The 15,266-nt window shown below is 54.9% G+C and overlaps 3 protein-coding genes across 3 annotated transcripts; 1 reads left to right on the top strand and 2 right to left on the bottom strand.

The window, feature by feature from the left end:
* Positions 1-2,726: 2,726 nt before the first annotated feature.
* BBK36DRAFT_152404 (hypothetical protein) lies at positions 2,727-3,492 on the top strand (the record flags this gene model as incomplete). The annotated part of the gene is made up of 3 exons (XM_024897601.1): positions 2,727-2,799; positions 2,866-2,925; positions 2,984-3,492. The coding sequence occupies 3 exons, from the start codon at positions 2,727-2,729 to the stop codon at positions 3,490-3,492; spliced, it is 642 nt and encodes a 213-aa protein (XP_024745253.1).
* Positions 3,493-3,867: 375 nt separating this feature from the next.
* On the bottom strand, positions 3,868-8,323 carry BBK36DRAFT_1136672 (vacuolar membrane protein Vps41-like protein). Its single transcript, XM_024893062.1, has 5 exons — positions 7,713-8,323; positions 7,619-7,645; positions 6,601-7,562; positions 4,785-6,531; positions 3,868-4,697 (listed from the first exon to the last, which is right to left on the bottom strand). Exons 1-5 carry the CDS (start codon positions 8,292-8,294, stop codon positions 3,939-3,941), a joined length of 4,077 nt encoding a protein of 1,358 aa, XP_024745252.1. The 5' UTR covers positions 8,295-8,323; the 3' UTR covers positions 3,868-3,938.
* A 453-nt stretch (positions 8,324-8,776) lies between these two features.
* On the bottom strand, positions 8,777-14,856 carry BBK36DRAFT_1136671 (hypothetical protein). The gene is made up of 4 exons (XM_024893061.1): positions 12,009-14,856; positions 11,485-11,945; positions 8,858-11,431; positions 8,777-8,800 (listed from the first exon to the last, which is right to left on the bottom strand). Exons 1-3 carry the CDS (start codon positions 14,827-14,829, stop codon positions 8,858-8,860), a joined length of 5,856 nt encoding a protein of 1,951 aa, XP_024745251.1. The 5' UTR covers positions 14,830-14,856; the 3' UTR covers positions 8,777-8,800.
* Between the last annotated feature and the right edge of the window lie 410 nt (positions 14,857-15,266).

Here is a 15,266-nt window from a genome sequence, read left to right as displayed (position 1 = left end):
CCGTTCTCCCGAAAGAGTCGTTCAATGTCTGGAGTGGTGATGGAGGGTCGTGATGGAGCATATCCCCCCTCTCGCGCCGCCCCTTTAGGCGAGCGCCTCGATGCCACAGGCCACAGGGCCCCGTCCAAGCAGGCAATGATCAGCTAAGATCGAGTACATACTGCAGCCATCGGAGTCCAAACTTCAACTTCGGTGTTTAGGAATGCCGTCTTATTGCTAGGCTGGCTTGGCTGGCCTGATGGGAGTACAAGTATTGTATGGCATTGACTTTGCTAAACGCCGGATGGGACAATCGAAGCTATCTCAGCCAGGTAGAATGTCAACGATCGTGTGACTTGTGGCCGGACTAGCGGCCGGAACTCTCGGGACACGGTCGAGGGGCGATGATAGTGACGGCCGCGATCGCGCGACTGTCGACAGTTTAACCACTGGTCGGGCTGCGGTGGCAGCAAATCGAATCCCGGACGGAACAGCTCCCCAAGCTCCACCAGAGCTCCGGCAAATCGCTGCGGCTGCAGCAGGGCCTAGTTCGAGAGCTAGGAGTGCCGAGGCGTCGGCAGGGAGGGGGGCAATGGCGGGGGAGCAGCGAGTTGGAGAACCGGCAGAGGAGGTTCGTGGCGCCAATAGCTCGTCCATGCATCTTTTCTGGGTCCGGGGCCCCGCCTCGAAGCATCAAGACGGAGCAGGGATCCGTGGTCCTTGAGCTCATCGTGATGTGCCCGGGTTGACAGCCAATGGCGACGGCATCGAGTCAGACGGTGGCTGATCGAAGCACATGGCCCCAGGCCTCTCTCCATTGGGGGAAGCGTGGCTCCGAGGTCTTAGAGGCGAAGGGCCGACAGAGTTCAATCAAGGAACGTGGATTGAGTCAAACGTCGAAGGACGCGATCAGCTTTCCCTTGTCGGCCATCTGGGGAGGGAGGAGGGGGGGTGGGAGCCGTGACAGCAGCAAAGTAGTCAGCACAGTTGCCGGATTCTGCAGCGAGGCGCCATCCGTACGCGATTCTCTCCAAGTCTAGGACGGTCTGAAGCTGCTTGCCAAGAAGACGTGCGAAAAGTTTAAGCCGGGACTGGCGTTGAGTTTCGAGGGCATCTCACGCACAGGTCGGACAAATGCCCGCAGAGAGCCCGAGTCGCAGCGACACGAGGCTGGGGCCGTTGGTGAGACCGGGAGAATGGAGACGGCATAACATGCAGCCGGTGCTGCGAGGTCAAATGATGGATGACTGTTCATGATGATGGCAGAAGCGGTTTTGCTTGTTCCAATTTGGCTTGTGATTCTTTCTCGCGAGGGCCATCGTGGAGTTTCTGGTCCGCCTGTCTGTCCGCTCTCAAATCACCTGACATCAGGCGGTGGTAGAACTCACAAGTACATGCAGTTTCGTACCTTCTTGAGAACCTCACTTCAAGTTCTTACCTGGTACCTAGTAGTAGGTAGTAATTGAGTAACGTTGAAAGGCAGAATGCTGGATGGATGCATAAAATAAAGGAAACCAACGTTAGGTTTATCAAGTCATATAGTACCTAAGGTAGGTAGTAGATGTAAGGAATCCAGGTACTCGTCAGAGAGGTACCTAGTGCCTGAACAAAGAAGAGACCAATCGGTGCCACTGTAGCAGCCGTTTGCTGGTGTTGCAGCAGCGGATAGTTGCCTGGCCTCGTGAAGGGGTTTCACAGCAACTGTTTCCATAGAGCAGGACACTCGTCCTTCTTTCTTCCAGTAGAATGTCTTGGTCACTCCAGTCTACGCGGATCAACTCAGAAGTTGCTGTCGGGCTGTATTGGACGCCATCTTACCTTGGACACAACTGAGCGGGAAGGGGAAATGAGGCACACACAGACAGGCGCACAAACTCGACGAGAGGCCACGCATGATAGATCCCTTGTACACTCCAGCCCATCTGTTTCATGCCAAAAGCTCATTGACCTGATGTCTCTGAGGCTGTCGATTGTGTTCCCCTATGCTGAGTACCTACCCAATAGTGATGGCCTCCCCTTTTCATCCGCCCGCAACACAGACATCATATCAGCCCAACACTCATATCAAGAAACCAAATCCTCAGATTCGTATCCATAAACCCTCAATGATATTCTCTCTCTACGGCTTTCCCCTTACTTCGTGTCACTCAGTCCCCTCGGCAACGGCCCTCATTCACTCGCCTTCAGCCCTCCTTCTCCAGCCGCCAGCTGGCCACCACCTGGCCGTCACTCGTGATTTCCCATCCAGCAAAGAAAAATAACAGGAAATTCTACTTCCTTCAGCATCTACGACGCGTGTTACTGATTGTTCACCTGGCGAATTGTGGGGCTGCAGTTATTTACCTTGTTCTCGAGTTTCACTTCTCTTCTTCTTCTTCTTCCTCTTCTTCTCCCTCCACCACCATCCCGTATCTTCATTTCTGCGCGCACAGCATCTTCACAACATTTTCAAGGTATTTCAGCTAGCCCGGCTCTTCTTTGATGATGCATGACATCCTCTGATATCACATTGCTTTCTTGTTCTTGCGAGCAGTATCTCAACCCCCCTCCCTGGTCACCATGGCCATCCCAGCCATTCCCCCCAAACCGCATTCACGCGAACCCCAGCATTCGACACGGCTCCGTTCTCACTTCCATTTACCAAATCTTGGCCGTCTCTGCTTTGCTAACATCTGGATGCCAGGCAACCATTATCTTGAATCCATCATCGCCATCATCAGCATTCATCCGCCCATCAGTTATTTACAATGGCCGCACCCAAGATGACCATGGCTTTCGCCAGCCTCGTACTTTCCGGCGTGTTTGCCCACAACACCCAGTGTGAGTCCTCTGTTATCTCGCCGGGTGCCTTCCTATACATTGAATACTGACTGACTTCTTCTGCAGCGGATGGCCAGTCCATTGTGACCGTCGAGACTCAGCAAGCCGGCACCACCACGTCCAACGGTTCGTCCCCTTCTCGGATTCTGCCTCTTCTCCCAAGTCACCAGCTAACTTTGTGCAGGCGTCCTCCTGTATTCCATGAACTACTGCACTGTCTTCCAGACTACTGAGTGCAACATCGGTCTTGCCACTGCTACAGGAGTCGTTCCCGTCGTCTCTGAGCCCGCTTCTGGCTACTCTGCCCCTGTCGACTCGATCACTCCGGCCGTCTCTTCCACCCTCCCTGGCGAGCCCAAGCCAACCATGGTCTGGTCGGATGCCGCTACCGTTGTCACTCAGCCTACTGCCACCGTCTATTCGGTCACGGACAGCATCGGCAGCTCCGCGGAGACCAACTCGGTCCTTGCCGCAACCGGCTCTGAGGTTTCGTCCAGCGGCGCTGCTTCGGCCTCGAGCTCCGTCACGGCCAACGAGCAAAGCAACTCGACTTCAGTCCTGACTCATAGCAGCCCTTCCGGCAGCATGACGGCCCCCGCTGCTCCGGACCGCACCAGCGCTGGAGTTGTCCTCAAGGCCTTCTCCGGAGTGGCCTTTGGCACGCTCGCCATGGCCATGGCTCTGTTCATGTAAAATGGTCAGATTTCATGTTGCATGCTCGAGAGAGACTAGTGACTTCTCACAGCCTCGCCATATATGTGGTACTTTTGATGGACCCTCCCGAATATTGAATCGGTTACTTGGCACAGGTTGAGTGGTGAAAAGCCCTGGAATTGCACGTTTGGGAAATTTTTTAATGGCATTCACAATGTGATAGGCGAACAGGAATAGATTTGCCCCATATTCCTCTTTACGTGTAGGCTTAACATGCTTCCGCAACAGTGATGACATGGACGTTGACCTGTGAATGCTAAACTCATCTCGCTCCCCCTTTTCCCCGCCTGCATCATAATCATGAAAAGAACAGCTAATTATGAGTCTTCTATTCACTTTCATGCCAAGACGATTGCCTATGAACTATTCCCGGGATATATAAACGCCCACGTACATAAAAAGACGACGCAACAATACGTGTACCTCTAAGCCTCAGCCGGATGACAGATGGGACAGCCCCCTCTCACCTTGTCTCTCAACAGCCTCGCCTTCATGACCTTCATGCCGACTGAATAGCGCCCTCCCTCCTCTGGCCCATGTCCGAGGTCGAGATCGACTTGCCTGCCTTTGTGCAGCATCTCGAGCAGATGGCTCACGTGGAAGGCGTGCCCGCACACGAACCCCATGAGGGCCTCCATCTCGTACTCCGTGAACGTCTCGAGGCACTTGGCGCACTGCCCGGGCCTGGGCGGCGCGCCCTCTGTCTTCTCGTCCTCGGCGACAGCAGCAGCAGCGTCCGCCTGCTCAATGACCTCGAACTTGATGCCCTTGCGCTGGCCCGTGCGGAGCTCGCTCTGGGCCGTGGCGACTTCGCTGCGCAGGACGGTGGCGACGCCCCAGCTGATGCTGTGCTGGAGCTCGTGCTCCTTCATCATGTGGATGAGGCCCTCCCTGAGGCCCTGGATCTCGAGGCCTTCGGGGATGCGGCGGACGAGCGTGATGGGGTTGATGGTCGTGCCGACTTGCTCGAGAAGGGCGCGGATGAAGCTGGGCTTGTCCATGCTGTAGTTGAGCAGGTCTTCCCACAGGTCGGGGTCGTCTTGTTCCTTGGCGAAGTCGATGGCCTTGTTGACGTCGTTGAGGCGGTCGATGATGAGGTAGAGCGCGCGCTTCATCTGGCCGGTTTTGGAGTACAGGTAGACTAATTCATCGTAGTATGAATATTGCTCGCATTCTTGGACGGCCTAGAGATATAAACACGGTGAGCGACTATTCAGAGGTAATAGACCAAACACAAGAGAGTGCGGTGACTGGTGACAAGAATGCATTACCTTTTCGAATCCATACGAAGTCGACGTCTTCAAAAACTCCATGAGAAGTGGTCTGTCATACATGGCAAATAACCGAACAGCCAGGTCCGCAAAGTTGTCCACGAGGGATTGGCTATCCTGGACCAGCCGTTCGATATTCTCACCAGTGTGCTCTGCGATTCCTTGGCCCCTCCACAGTGCACGCAGGTAGAAGAAGAGGTAGAGCTGGAGGTTCCTGGCCTGCAGCTGCTCCACGACGACTTCGGGCCGTACAAGGCCGTGCTGAGCCTCGTCGACCAAGAGAGTGATGGCTTCGCTGGTTGCTGCCACAAGCTCATGCTCCGTCATGTGCTTGAGTTGATCGGGGGAGACTCGGAGTCCGATGAAGGCGGGAATGTCATCTGCCACGGCGTCCGCGAGGTGGTAATCACCAATCAGCCGGAAAGCCGAGTCCGCGTCTTGAAGCCTGATGTAGCACCTCAGCGCGTCGCGCTGCCGTCCGCCAGCTTCGTACAGCTTGGCCAGGCTTTCCACGACAATTCGCCAATCTCGCCCCCTTTCGCCGTCCTCGACGCTGTTCTCACGAACATCACGGTACTTGAGCTGATTCTCAAGCGTCGTCGTGATGGCAGGGATATCGAAGAGATCGGTTGGCCAGGTGTCTATCAGCTCTCTGAATCGAGGCTTGTTGTTCTGTATGTAATGGCCCAAAAGCACCTCGTACAAGGTCGTCGGCAACGGTGGCTTCATCGGCTTGGTGGGCATGTGCTTGGTGATCTCGTCAAACTTGTTGGCGCCTGCAAACGTCCACACCCACTTCTCCCATCGGTCGGGAGTCGTGAGAACCTTGCCACAGACTTCGCCAGCCTTTTCCCAGTCGCCCTCGTCAATCAATTCTCGAATCCATAGCTCTCCGATTCGTCTCTTCTCCTTTTCCACAGCAGAATATAGATCCCTCTGAGTCGTGTCTGCCACGGATTCATCATCGAAGAAGTCGTCCGCCCCAGAGGGATGTTTGGATGGGGTAGAAGGTACTCCCGAGTCTGCAACGCCATCGAACGACTCGGCCAGGATATCTGGGTTCTCGTCGAGAAGTTCCCATGCCTGTTGGTATTGCTCGCGCTCCACGAGCCAAGTAAGGTGATCAGAAAGGTCTCTCTTAGTGGCCAAGACGCAGTCATACGGACTGTGGATGAATATCTTGACTCCTGGTTTGGAAAGCGTAGGGTGTACGGTAGGAATTCTGGCCCTCATGGGGCTTGACCGGATGGTACCTGCAATGCTGCCGGCTTTTGAGACGGAAGCATTGTCGTCGCTCTCCCTGCTAAGGATGCTGGCGCCTGAGCTGAAGAGGGCCTTTGGATTGATGGCGACATTCCACATTTCCGATCCAATGCCGGCAAGTGCCTCCAAGGCGCTTTTTGTCGAAGCCACTACAGAGGCCGCATTTCGAGCAGGTAAGAGACACATGTGATAGTCGGCAGCAGATAGTCTATCGACGCGATTGATGGCAAGGCTGTGCCGGTCTACCTCCGCCTGAGACTTGAGATCTATCAACCTCAGCTCTGGTGGCAGAGCGTTCAGGCGCTGCCGTTGACCACGGTGCTGTTCATGTTCCACAGAAGATGTGGACTGCTTAGACTTGTGCTGCTTAGATGTGTCGTCCTCTGCGGCATCATCTTCATCCTCTGGAGAGCAGAATGCTAACACGAGCAGCTGATTCTGAGCATATAGCGAGATTCCAGAGATGATGCAGTCGATATGGAGTCTGTTGGGTTGTTAATATCGCACAGCGTATACTCTTCAAGTGCTTGTAGGAAAGGGGAGGGCGACTCACATCTTGGCAATCTCAGCCCGCGCAATGGTCTTCTCACCAGCTTGTCGACCATGGCCGACACCCCCTGGATGAACATGGATAATCCACATTGTTCCTCCCCAGCCGACCAGCAGTCTTTCAACGCTCTTTGTGCTGGGGATGGTGGGAGAAGCAGCGGGATCATGAGGGCTGCTCTGCTCCGACTCATCACTTTCGACCAATTTCTCGTCGATCCACTCAGCACGGCCTTTCCAGACACCAGCCATCGTTTCCCATTCGCTCGTGTGCGGCCTGTCGACATGGCCGATTCTCTTCCAAGCGTCTTCAAGTTCGGTGCTATCGAGATGAAGCTTGGATCTCATAATCTTGGTGCCGTGCTCATTGAGCCATGCAACGTATTTCCCCGAGAGTGACCATTTGATGGTGTTGATGATTCCCTCACCCGAATGGAGCACCGTGTCCTTTCCTCCGCTGTTCTTGACGCCTATGGTAGAGAGCCAGTCCGAGGCCACGGCGGCTGCAGTACCAACCGTGTTCGAGGTACTTCGACCGGGGCCGCCGCCTACTGTAAGGATGAGCTGTCCTGCTCGCCCGCCAGATAGATAGGTCCGATCTGACTTGTAGTCTGGTGACAGGGCAACGGCTTGCACGGGCCTGGCAAAGTTTCGAAGCTGGACATCCTTCAGGTCGACCAACGACTGCACGCAGACATTGCCGTCCATTGACGACGTAGCAATGTAGATGTCGTTCGATGGTGTTCGGGGCACCTGCGGGACCTCCCTCATCCTTCTCGATGCCGCCGAGGGAGACATTTCAGGTGGCCTCGTCGCGGCTCCCGCCAGTCCAGTCTGTGTTCGTTGTATCATTTCGACCTTCTCTTCTGGGAGAGGGGGGGGAAAGGGCGATATCGAAATCGCAGTGACGGAAGCCGAGTGTGCATGGTATACTCGCAGAGTGTTGAATCCGGGCAATTGGATAACATGCTGAAGCCGCCAATTAGCCACATGAGCTGCGGATATGGTTTCTTGCAGTTACTTACGATGTTGCCGTTATGCGTACCGATAATCTGTGCACGAGTTCAGTTAGGATGAGTGTCTGGCTTGTGCAGAAGCAAGTGTGGGTATGGCCCGTACCATCTTGTCGCCTGCGACGAGACACGCGCTGGTCGCATCGCCGTTGCGATAGACAGCGCCGAGGTGTTGGGTCAGCCTCGTAGATTTCAACTGCGGCTCCTCGTCATCGTCGTCATCGTCCTCGTCGTCGTCCTCTTCGTCTCCGTCTTCCTCCTCCTCTTCATCGTCGTCATCATCCTCCTCCTCCTCGTCATCCTCCTCTTCCTCCTCTTCTTCTTCCTCGTCGTCTCTCTTTGGTTCCTTAGCTTTGTCCTTGTCTTTATCATCGTCGTCGGCAACGTTCCCCCCACCCTCTCCCTCGCCGTCCACCTCGCCATCTCCGTCACCGCCATCTCTCCCACTCGCACCCTCCCCAACGCCCTTCTCCGCCCCTTCAGCCGGCCCGTCCTCCGCCTTCTCCCCGCCTAGAACCCTCCTCGGAGGAGAGCGTGCCGGGGACTGCACATTGCTCCGATCGTGCGCCTCGTCGGCCGCCGGGGCGCTGTCGCCCTGCGCATCAGGCGCGGGCAGAGCTGCTTCGGGAGCTTCAGACTGCGGCTGCTGCTGCTGGCCGTCGAGCGGCTGAGGCGACGGTCCTGTCATGATGGCGGTAGAGCAAGTGTCATTCTGGATCTCCGCGGGATCCTCCTCGTTAGGACGCGGGCCCTTTTGCAGCCTGCAGATGGAAAAGTGGAAAGCCGAGGGCAGGGCAATGCGGTGACGATGGCGGGTGATGCTGATGATGATGCCGCTAGAATTGGATCAAATGCCAATCAATGCAGGTCCTCCGCAGTTTGGGTACCTGAAGCAAGCTGTGCCGCAGCCCGAGCTAAAGGTGCCTGTAGCAGCTTATCCGATACGTCACAGCCTGGGGAGCTTTTGCAGGGAGCTCCAGCTCTAGTACTACCTTACTTGTCTGGTACTATACCATACGCGTACCGCCGCTAACACCACCTCACCATACTAAGCTCATCAGCCAGTATAAGAGCAGCTCTACTCATTGCTGTAAACACATAGCAGATGCATATGGCACCGGAAAATCAAAGCAAGTGTAAAGCATACGACACTCTTTACTCTATTCGTAGATGTCATTGGTATTCCTAACGCTATTCATAGTCCATCATAACTGGAAATCAAACCGTCCCAAGCCTAGGTATTACGCCCATTCATTGTTCATGCTGCCGGGCTGCCATCCATGCCTTTCCCTTCAGCGCCTCAATAGCACTGTCCCTCATCCACCACACACCCTCCCCTTCGTCCTCCGTCTCTTCATGCTGTGCGGGAGCATCCTCGGCAGCCGTCGATTCGTCCTGAGATTTTGCCGCCTTGATGGTGCTCTGACTATCAGTCATGGCCGAGGAGGACTGCCGGAGATTCTCTCGAGCATCACCCCATGCAAAGAGCATCCTTGCTTCTTCGAGGCGCTCTCTGTCGCCGCCTTCCTCGATTCCTCGCTCCAATTCCAGTCTTGCATCCACGGCGCTTCCGATACCGCCTTGCTCTTCGTCACCGGTATCCAACAGGGCTGCCTTCTCTGCATAGCTCAGGTCTCGCAAAGCATCCAGGTTGAGGACCCATTCTAGGGGATTTTCACCCGAGCCCTGCTCACCGAGAGCTCTTAGAGTGGATGTAAAAGTTCCTTCTCGGGGCGGCCTCCTTCGAAGGTAGAGGCTCTGTGTCTGCGCAAAGGATTTCCTGAGCTCTTCGTTCGAAAAGTCAAGTTCAACATCCCAGAACTGCGGGCCCCCAGCTGTGGTCACGCTCGAGATTTGATCAAGAGGGGGTAGTAGACACGGCGTCGTTCTGTAGAGCACCGATTCAATCGAAGAGCCGCCTCGCATCTTGATATGTACCGGTACAGAAACCGGTTGCCCTGTGAGCGCATCTTTGGCGACGAGACAGCGCTGTTCGGCTGCCAGGACCCAGAAGTGCCGAAACGCCTGAAGATGAGACCGGTTGTCCATAACATTGACCGGGAAAATCGGGTAGAAGGCGACTAGCAATGCGGCAATCGCCTTGTTACTAGACCCAAAGGTCGCGGTGCCGCAGCCAAGGAAGAGCGCTCCGATCGCTAGATGGGCTGCGAGATGTGACCCGTAGGGCGTATCAGGGTCGTCTCTTCCATGCAGAGCGCGGAGTCGACGGAGGACAGGGATATCGCCTGTGCCAGCCATGACAATGGAGCAGGAAACCGCGAGAATGTCCTGGCACATTCGAGCATTGGTTCTGGCCAGCTCTTCATCGTAGAGCGGAGCGGCATCCGGGTGCAGTCTAGGCGTCGCAGGAAGCCCGGCGATGCGCATGAACTGATCTAGGTAGTGCAATAGTAGGTCTCTTACCTTGGGAGAGGCGCTTCCGGAGAAACGTAGAGCAATAGCAAAGCAGAGACCTGTCAGGATGCTGAAGAAGGGCAAATCGGACGATCTCAGCTTGGTCGTGTTTTGCAGCTTGTGCCGTGAGCGGTAGGGTGCAGGAAGGCTTTTCTGCACCCAGGTAAACGTAGGTTCAATTTGGGACCATAGAATGAGATTCCTCGTCATGGTCCGTAGAAGTAGAATGTCGGGGCGAACATAGTCAAATTGAAGCACCGATTCCGGAATGTCAATTTTGCGTGCCACGATTTGATCCTCTGATTTCATGAAGATAAGTGCAATGGCCATGACCGCGCCGGCTGAGGCCCGATCCAGAACATGCACAATCTCGACATTCTTCGTTGCTGTAGCATGCGTGATGAGTTTCTCGGTGAGACGCATGTCTTGCAAGCCTTTCAGGTCGTTTCCTTTACCAAGATTGATGAAGCCAAGTGCAAACCCGGCAGCAAGGCGGTAGCATTCGCTCCTCAGCGGCTCCTCTTCATCTTCGTCATCTACATGCTCAATCTCTGAGAGCATGATCTCGCTCATACGTCGATGCTGGCTACCACAGTACAGGAGGCCGATGCCCATAATGCCAGACGTTTGGGTGAGGGGTGACAGATTGAGCTCCGCCGCTCCCCGCGGAAGCATGCGGGTGGCGTGGACAGAGAGCAGGCGGGTTATCAGGGAGTCCATGGTCCCCATATATGACGCGGCGAGGCCAAGCAGCAGGCCGATCGAGGTCATCGTATGCTTTGGCGTGAGGTATTTGAAAGCAACCCACTTTGCAACGCCCTTGAGGTGCCCATTCAGCCCAAGCGCGAGCAAGAATCCTGCATGCCGGTTGCTCAAATCCTGCCCTGGTTTGTTGTAGAGAATCCATGAAGTATCAATGCCCTTTGCCAACGGCGAAATTGCCAATCCCGCTGCGACGCCTTGATGGAAAAAGCCCCAGCAAACCTTCTCCTCCGTGAAGAGCGTCTTGTCCACGCCCACGGTGACGTTGTTGGGCTTTACAACGCAATTTAGATTGAAACCTCCAATGTGGAATTTCTGCGTGATGAGAGGGAAGCGTAGACTGTAGTACAGAAGCCCTCTCCCCGCTGGAATAGCCAAGGTTCCGGTGGCAATCCTAGAAACCAACTCCTTCTGCTTCTCCAGGTATTCGCTTTCGGGCAAACCTGCATCTTGAGGCAAGGTCACGATCCTGGGCTTGTGCGTTGCCAGCAAGTCTCGAGCTTCTTGGAGGCGGCGGTCATCCCTAAAGAGCGCGCGGATCACAGATTGCCGCTCCGTCCCTTCGCCTTCGTCATAGCCCTGGCTATTCGTTTGCTCAAGGCTCTCACAGAGCAGCTTGAATTCCCAGCTTGCAGTGTGTGTGGGCGTCTAATTCTGCTGTCAGTAATACAACGTAAATTCCCGGATGTGCCACTACTCACCAAGATATTTGACATTGCCGGACGCGGACGCTTGTTCGAGGTAAGAACCAGGCTGATATCAGTCCGCTTTACAAATTCCAGCATCTCTTCGGGCCAGGACGAAGGTGGGTGAGGTTGGCAGAGTGCTATAGCATCCCGAAGAGGTACCAAGATAGCTTCTGGAAGGGTGTCGAGCACATGGTTCGTTAAGCCGCAGTCTTTCATAGCCTCCACCATCTGCACCGCCGAAGAGTTTGGCTGCACAAGCCTGAAGAAGCGCCTGAACGTGAGAGTTCGAGGAAGAATAGAGTCCCAGCGGCGGTCAAACAGTTTCTCGGATTCGGATAACTGTGCAGCGGCATAGAATATGTCTGCTGGAATGGGGTATTGTTGGCTGCGGAGGCCTGAAAACCGAGACTGAATCCATTCGAGTATATCTGGTCTGTCAGGCGGTTCAGGGATAGCTGGCTTTAGGCGTATTTCTGAAGCAAGGATCAATTGACTGAAAGCCTAGAGCCAGGAGAAGAGAAGAGTGGGAGCCATACCTTGATCGTGACGTGGGTCGAGGTCTTCCTGTATCCCTAGGTCATAGAATGATGAAAAATTAGGCCACTTCAGCCATCGAGCAATTTGGCATAAGATCACACGAAAGTCGGCTCGACCAGAAGGTAGATACTCGGCAGACATGATATCGAGCTTTTGTTCCTCCAAAAGCAGGTGGAGAGCCATGAAAATGTCAACGGCAGCCTTTCGGCTGTAGTCAGAGTTTCGACCTAGAGAAGTCGGGAGATAGCCGGAGGGTCCTAAGGCATTGGTACCGAGTGAGGAGCTCATGTATTCTTTGGCCAAGACGATATGCCTAGAAATGAACTTTGTGCCCAGGCCGGGTGTGCCGCTTTGGGTTGTCGTTTCCTCCACATCGTCGTCGAGAACCCATTGCCACCCGCGGTTGAGCATCCACGCCGGACACCCGAGAGAGTTGGCTGCCTCTCCCATCTCAAGGGCTTTCCAGTCATCAGAATCACGAATAGACCCGAATGAGCCGGACGGTATCCTTCGCTTCCGAACCGTGAGTCGGTCTGAGGGAGGATTCCGAAGCTCGGGCCGATCGAGGTTCAAGAATAGTGCTAGAAGAAGAATGGCCAAGGCAGACCATTCTACGTTGGGATCGGCTCTGCCTTGACTGTAGAGCCATTGCATGACGTGAAGCCATCCTGTGTGAATACGCTCTCCCAGCGAGTCAGGCAGGACGCTTCTGCAGACGTTGAGAATAGCAGACACAGATCTCGATGACGGACGTAGCTGGATTTTCAGCTGATGGAGGCGCCCTTGAGTGTCCACCACGTCGACAACGCCACGATGCCTGGAATGGCAAACGCCTACAATGCTGCCGTTGGTGAGGTCTATAATCTCGCTCTTCCGCTGCCTGACGTCCCTGTCGACTGCCCTTCCCCGGAATTGCAGACTCTTGGTGTCGTCCACAAAAAGGAGCGAAAGAGATATTTTGGTCATCTCACTCCATGGTGCTTGTATGCTCAACTCATGCCGTCCATCCTTGGATTCCGACAGAACAAGGACAGCAGATTGGTCTCCATCAATGATTTTGCACGAGTCGACCACATGCTCTCCCCTTCGCAATTCTCCCGGTAGAACCGAGACGGCGAATATCGACGATGGCTCCCTTTTGCCGGAGGTCACCGCACCATCGGACTTTTGCTGTAGCTTGAGCGAGAGGGAAACATAATGTAGGCGTTTCTCCAGTACTTCTTGAATGCCTATCAACAACTGGCCAGTCTGGTGATCATTCGTCGCAAAAGGGGGCGCGGCAAGAACAAAAATCTTGGTTTGGCCCCGGGAGTTGCCACCTGAAGCTGAGTAGTGAACGTTTGGACTGTCTATCGGAATGACCTGAATCTTGCTGAAGAGCATTTCATGCTGCAGCCCATCGAATTCGTGGTCGTCAAGCCGTATGTTGTGGATACGCTCATCTAGGCCAGCGTCCAATGGAGCTTCTAGCAGACTACCAAGGCTGTGATGGGCTTGGTAGATGTAGGAAGCACTGGTACGGCCATGGTTTCCAAGAGAATCGTGTCGCTTAGAGGATACACCGCCGGCTGAAGACTGGTCTGGGAACACTGCTCTGTCGTAGGAGGCAGAGAGATCCGCACGGGCAAGCACTGAGCTGAGCCTGTGCGAGCTCCTCCGCCCGACCCTCGTGCTCTCCATGTCTTGCTTCTCCAGCGTCGACACCAAATCCAACGGCTTCTCGACCTTTTCGCTCTTGCGTGGTCGTTTGCCGGGAAGCGGAGCGCCGAAGCTGTCACGGTGACTTGCCTGCACGGGGGTAGATGCGCCACTAGCGAATCCAGGCTGCATGGAGCTTCGACGCCGGGACGCCTTTGTACTTGGACTCTTGTGACGCTTGATAAAGTGATCTTGGTGTTCCAGATAGGATAGACGCCATATGGTGTAGGTATTGGCCTCGCGATTGATGGAGACACCGAGTATCAGTGGCTCATGGGGACGATCAGGAGGTGTGCCGGGAACGACCACTTTCTCAACGAAGAGCAGCTCTTCTGCAGGATTGAGGAAGCCATGCACTTTTGTAGGTTTGTCCCGCTTCCCGCCCTTTGACGCAGGCTTCTCTGCATCTGTCACCACCAGCCCAATATCCAACAGTGGATCGGTGAGAGCCACCAACCGAGGCCAGTGCGATTCGGGCTGCTCCAAGGGCGCATCCCACATGTTCTCCAGCGTCATGTTCAGTCCCACCGGCAGTGCCTTTGGCTTTCCAAGGCCTTCCACTGAGAATGCCGTCTGCTGAGAACCGCTAAAGGCAGTCAACTGGGACGACACGAAGGAGTTGGGAGGCACTCGAGGAAACTTCAGGGATATCGGCGCCAGATTCTCGGCTTTCTGCTTCGTCTGGATGATGACGCCCACGGGAGCGGCACAGGCCGATTCCACCTCGAACGGCATGTGTACAACATGACTTGTCCCTGAGAGCATGTAGATGTGGGCCTGGGTTTTGAGAAAGACGACCAAGCCCTTCTCGAGGGCCGTGGAAGCCCTGCGGCTGCTGCCGCCCTCATCCTCCGACGTCGGGAAGTAGGTCAGGAGGGCTTGCGTGATGGTCTCTTTCTCAAGGTCAAACCGGAACGACTTGCGGAAGATGCCTCCGCGGCACCACACGACGCAATTGTCCGTCGTCAACAATTCATCCTCCACGGGCCCCTCTCCGTTGTCGTCGGTCACGACGTCCCAGACGTAGGATGAGGGCGTCGCGTCTGGAGGGAGGAGCTGCTCGTCAATGGCACGCTGGAGCCCTGCCGGCTGGTGCAGCCCTAGAGATTGGACGGTGGCCATGCCGGAGTGCCATGTGTTGTTGTTATTGTCTGGCGATGGCTCCAGTTGGATGTCTGAGTGATGGATATGTAAGGTAGGTAAGGTAGCTGAGGCTATCCGACTGGTTGAAGCAAAGAGCTCTGGCAGCAATTTTTAGTGGGGTTGGCTCCCTAGTATGGGACGGTAGCACTGATAGATCTACCTAGACTGCCCTGGAGATGCCTGTAGGCCCTGGCCCTGCAGTAGTAGTAGTACCTTACGCATATCACAAGCTTGAAGATGCTTCCAATTGATCTGAATAAGGAATCTCTTATAGGGAGAGATTGAACAATTACCTCTTGGTACTATCTGGAGGTCCAGAAAATCAGCGTTGACCTGTGAAAAGTGCCATACTAGGTATCAGTTCTTCAACCCACGTCCCCAGCAACGAACGACAGCCTAACCGTCGTCATACTGCA

This window comes from Trichoderma citrinoviride (assembly GCF_003025115.1).
Source record: "Trichoderma citrinoviride strain TUCIM 6016 unplaced genomic scaffold BBK36scaffold_20, whole genome shotgun sequence".
NCBI classification, from domain to species: Eukaryota; Fungi; Ascomycota; class Sordariomycetes; order Hypocreales; family Hypocreaceae; genus Trichoderma; species Trichoderma citrinoviride.
The sequence above is the reverse complement of the archived record's forward strand: the minus strand, read 5'-3'. Positions and strand labels throughout refer to the sequence as shown.

Bases quoted from the DNA above. Each gene is read 5' to 3' on its own strand.
- BBK36DRAFT_1136672 (XM_024893062.1), bottom strand. From the start codon at position 8,294: ATGACAGGACCGTCGCCTCAGCCGCTCGACGGCCAGCAGCAGCAGCCG. The intron at 7,563-7,618 runs GTAAGTAACTGC...TGGCGGCTTCAG, and splicing joins GTACGCATAACGGCAACATC to CATGTTATCCAATTGCCCGG. The intron at 6,532-6,600 runs GTGAGTCGCCCT...ACAACCCAACAG, and splicing joins CGGGCTGAGATTGCCAAGAT to ACTCCATATCGACTGCATCA.
- BBK36DRAFT_1136671 (XM_024893061.1), bottom strand. From the start codon at position 14,829: ATGGCCACCGTCCAATCTCTAGGGCTGCACCAGCCGGCAGGGCTCCAG. The intron at 11,946-12,008 runs GTATGGCTCCCA...TCCTTGCTTCAG, and splicing joins CGACCCACGTCACGATCAAG to AAATACGCCTAAAGCCAGCT. The intron at 11,432-11,484 runs GTGAGTAGTGGC...CAGCAGAATTAG, and splicing joins CGGCAATGTCAAATATCTTG to ACGCCCACACACACTGCAAG.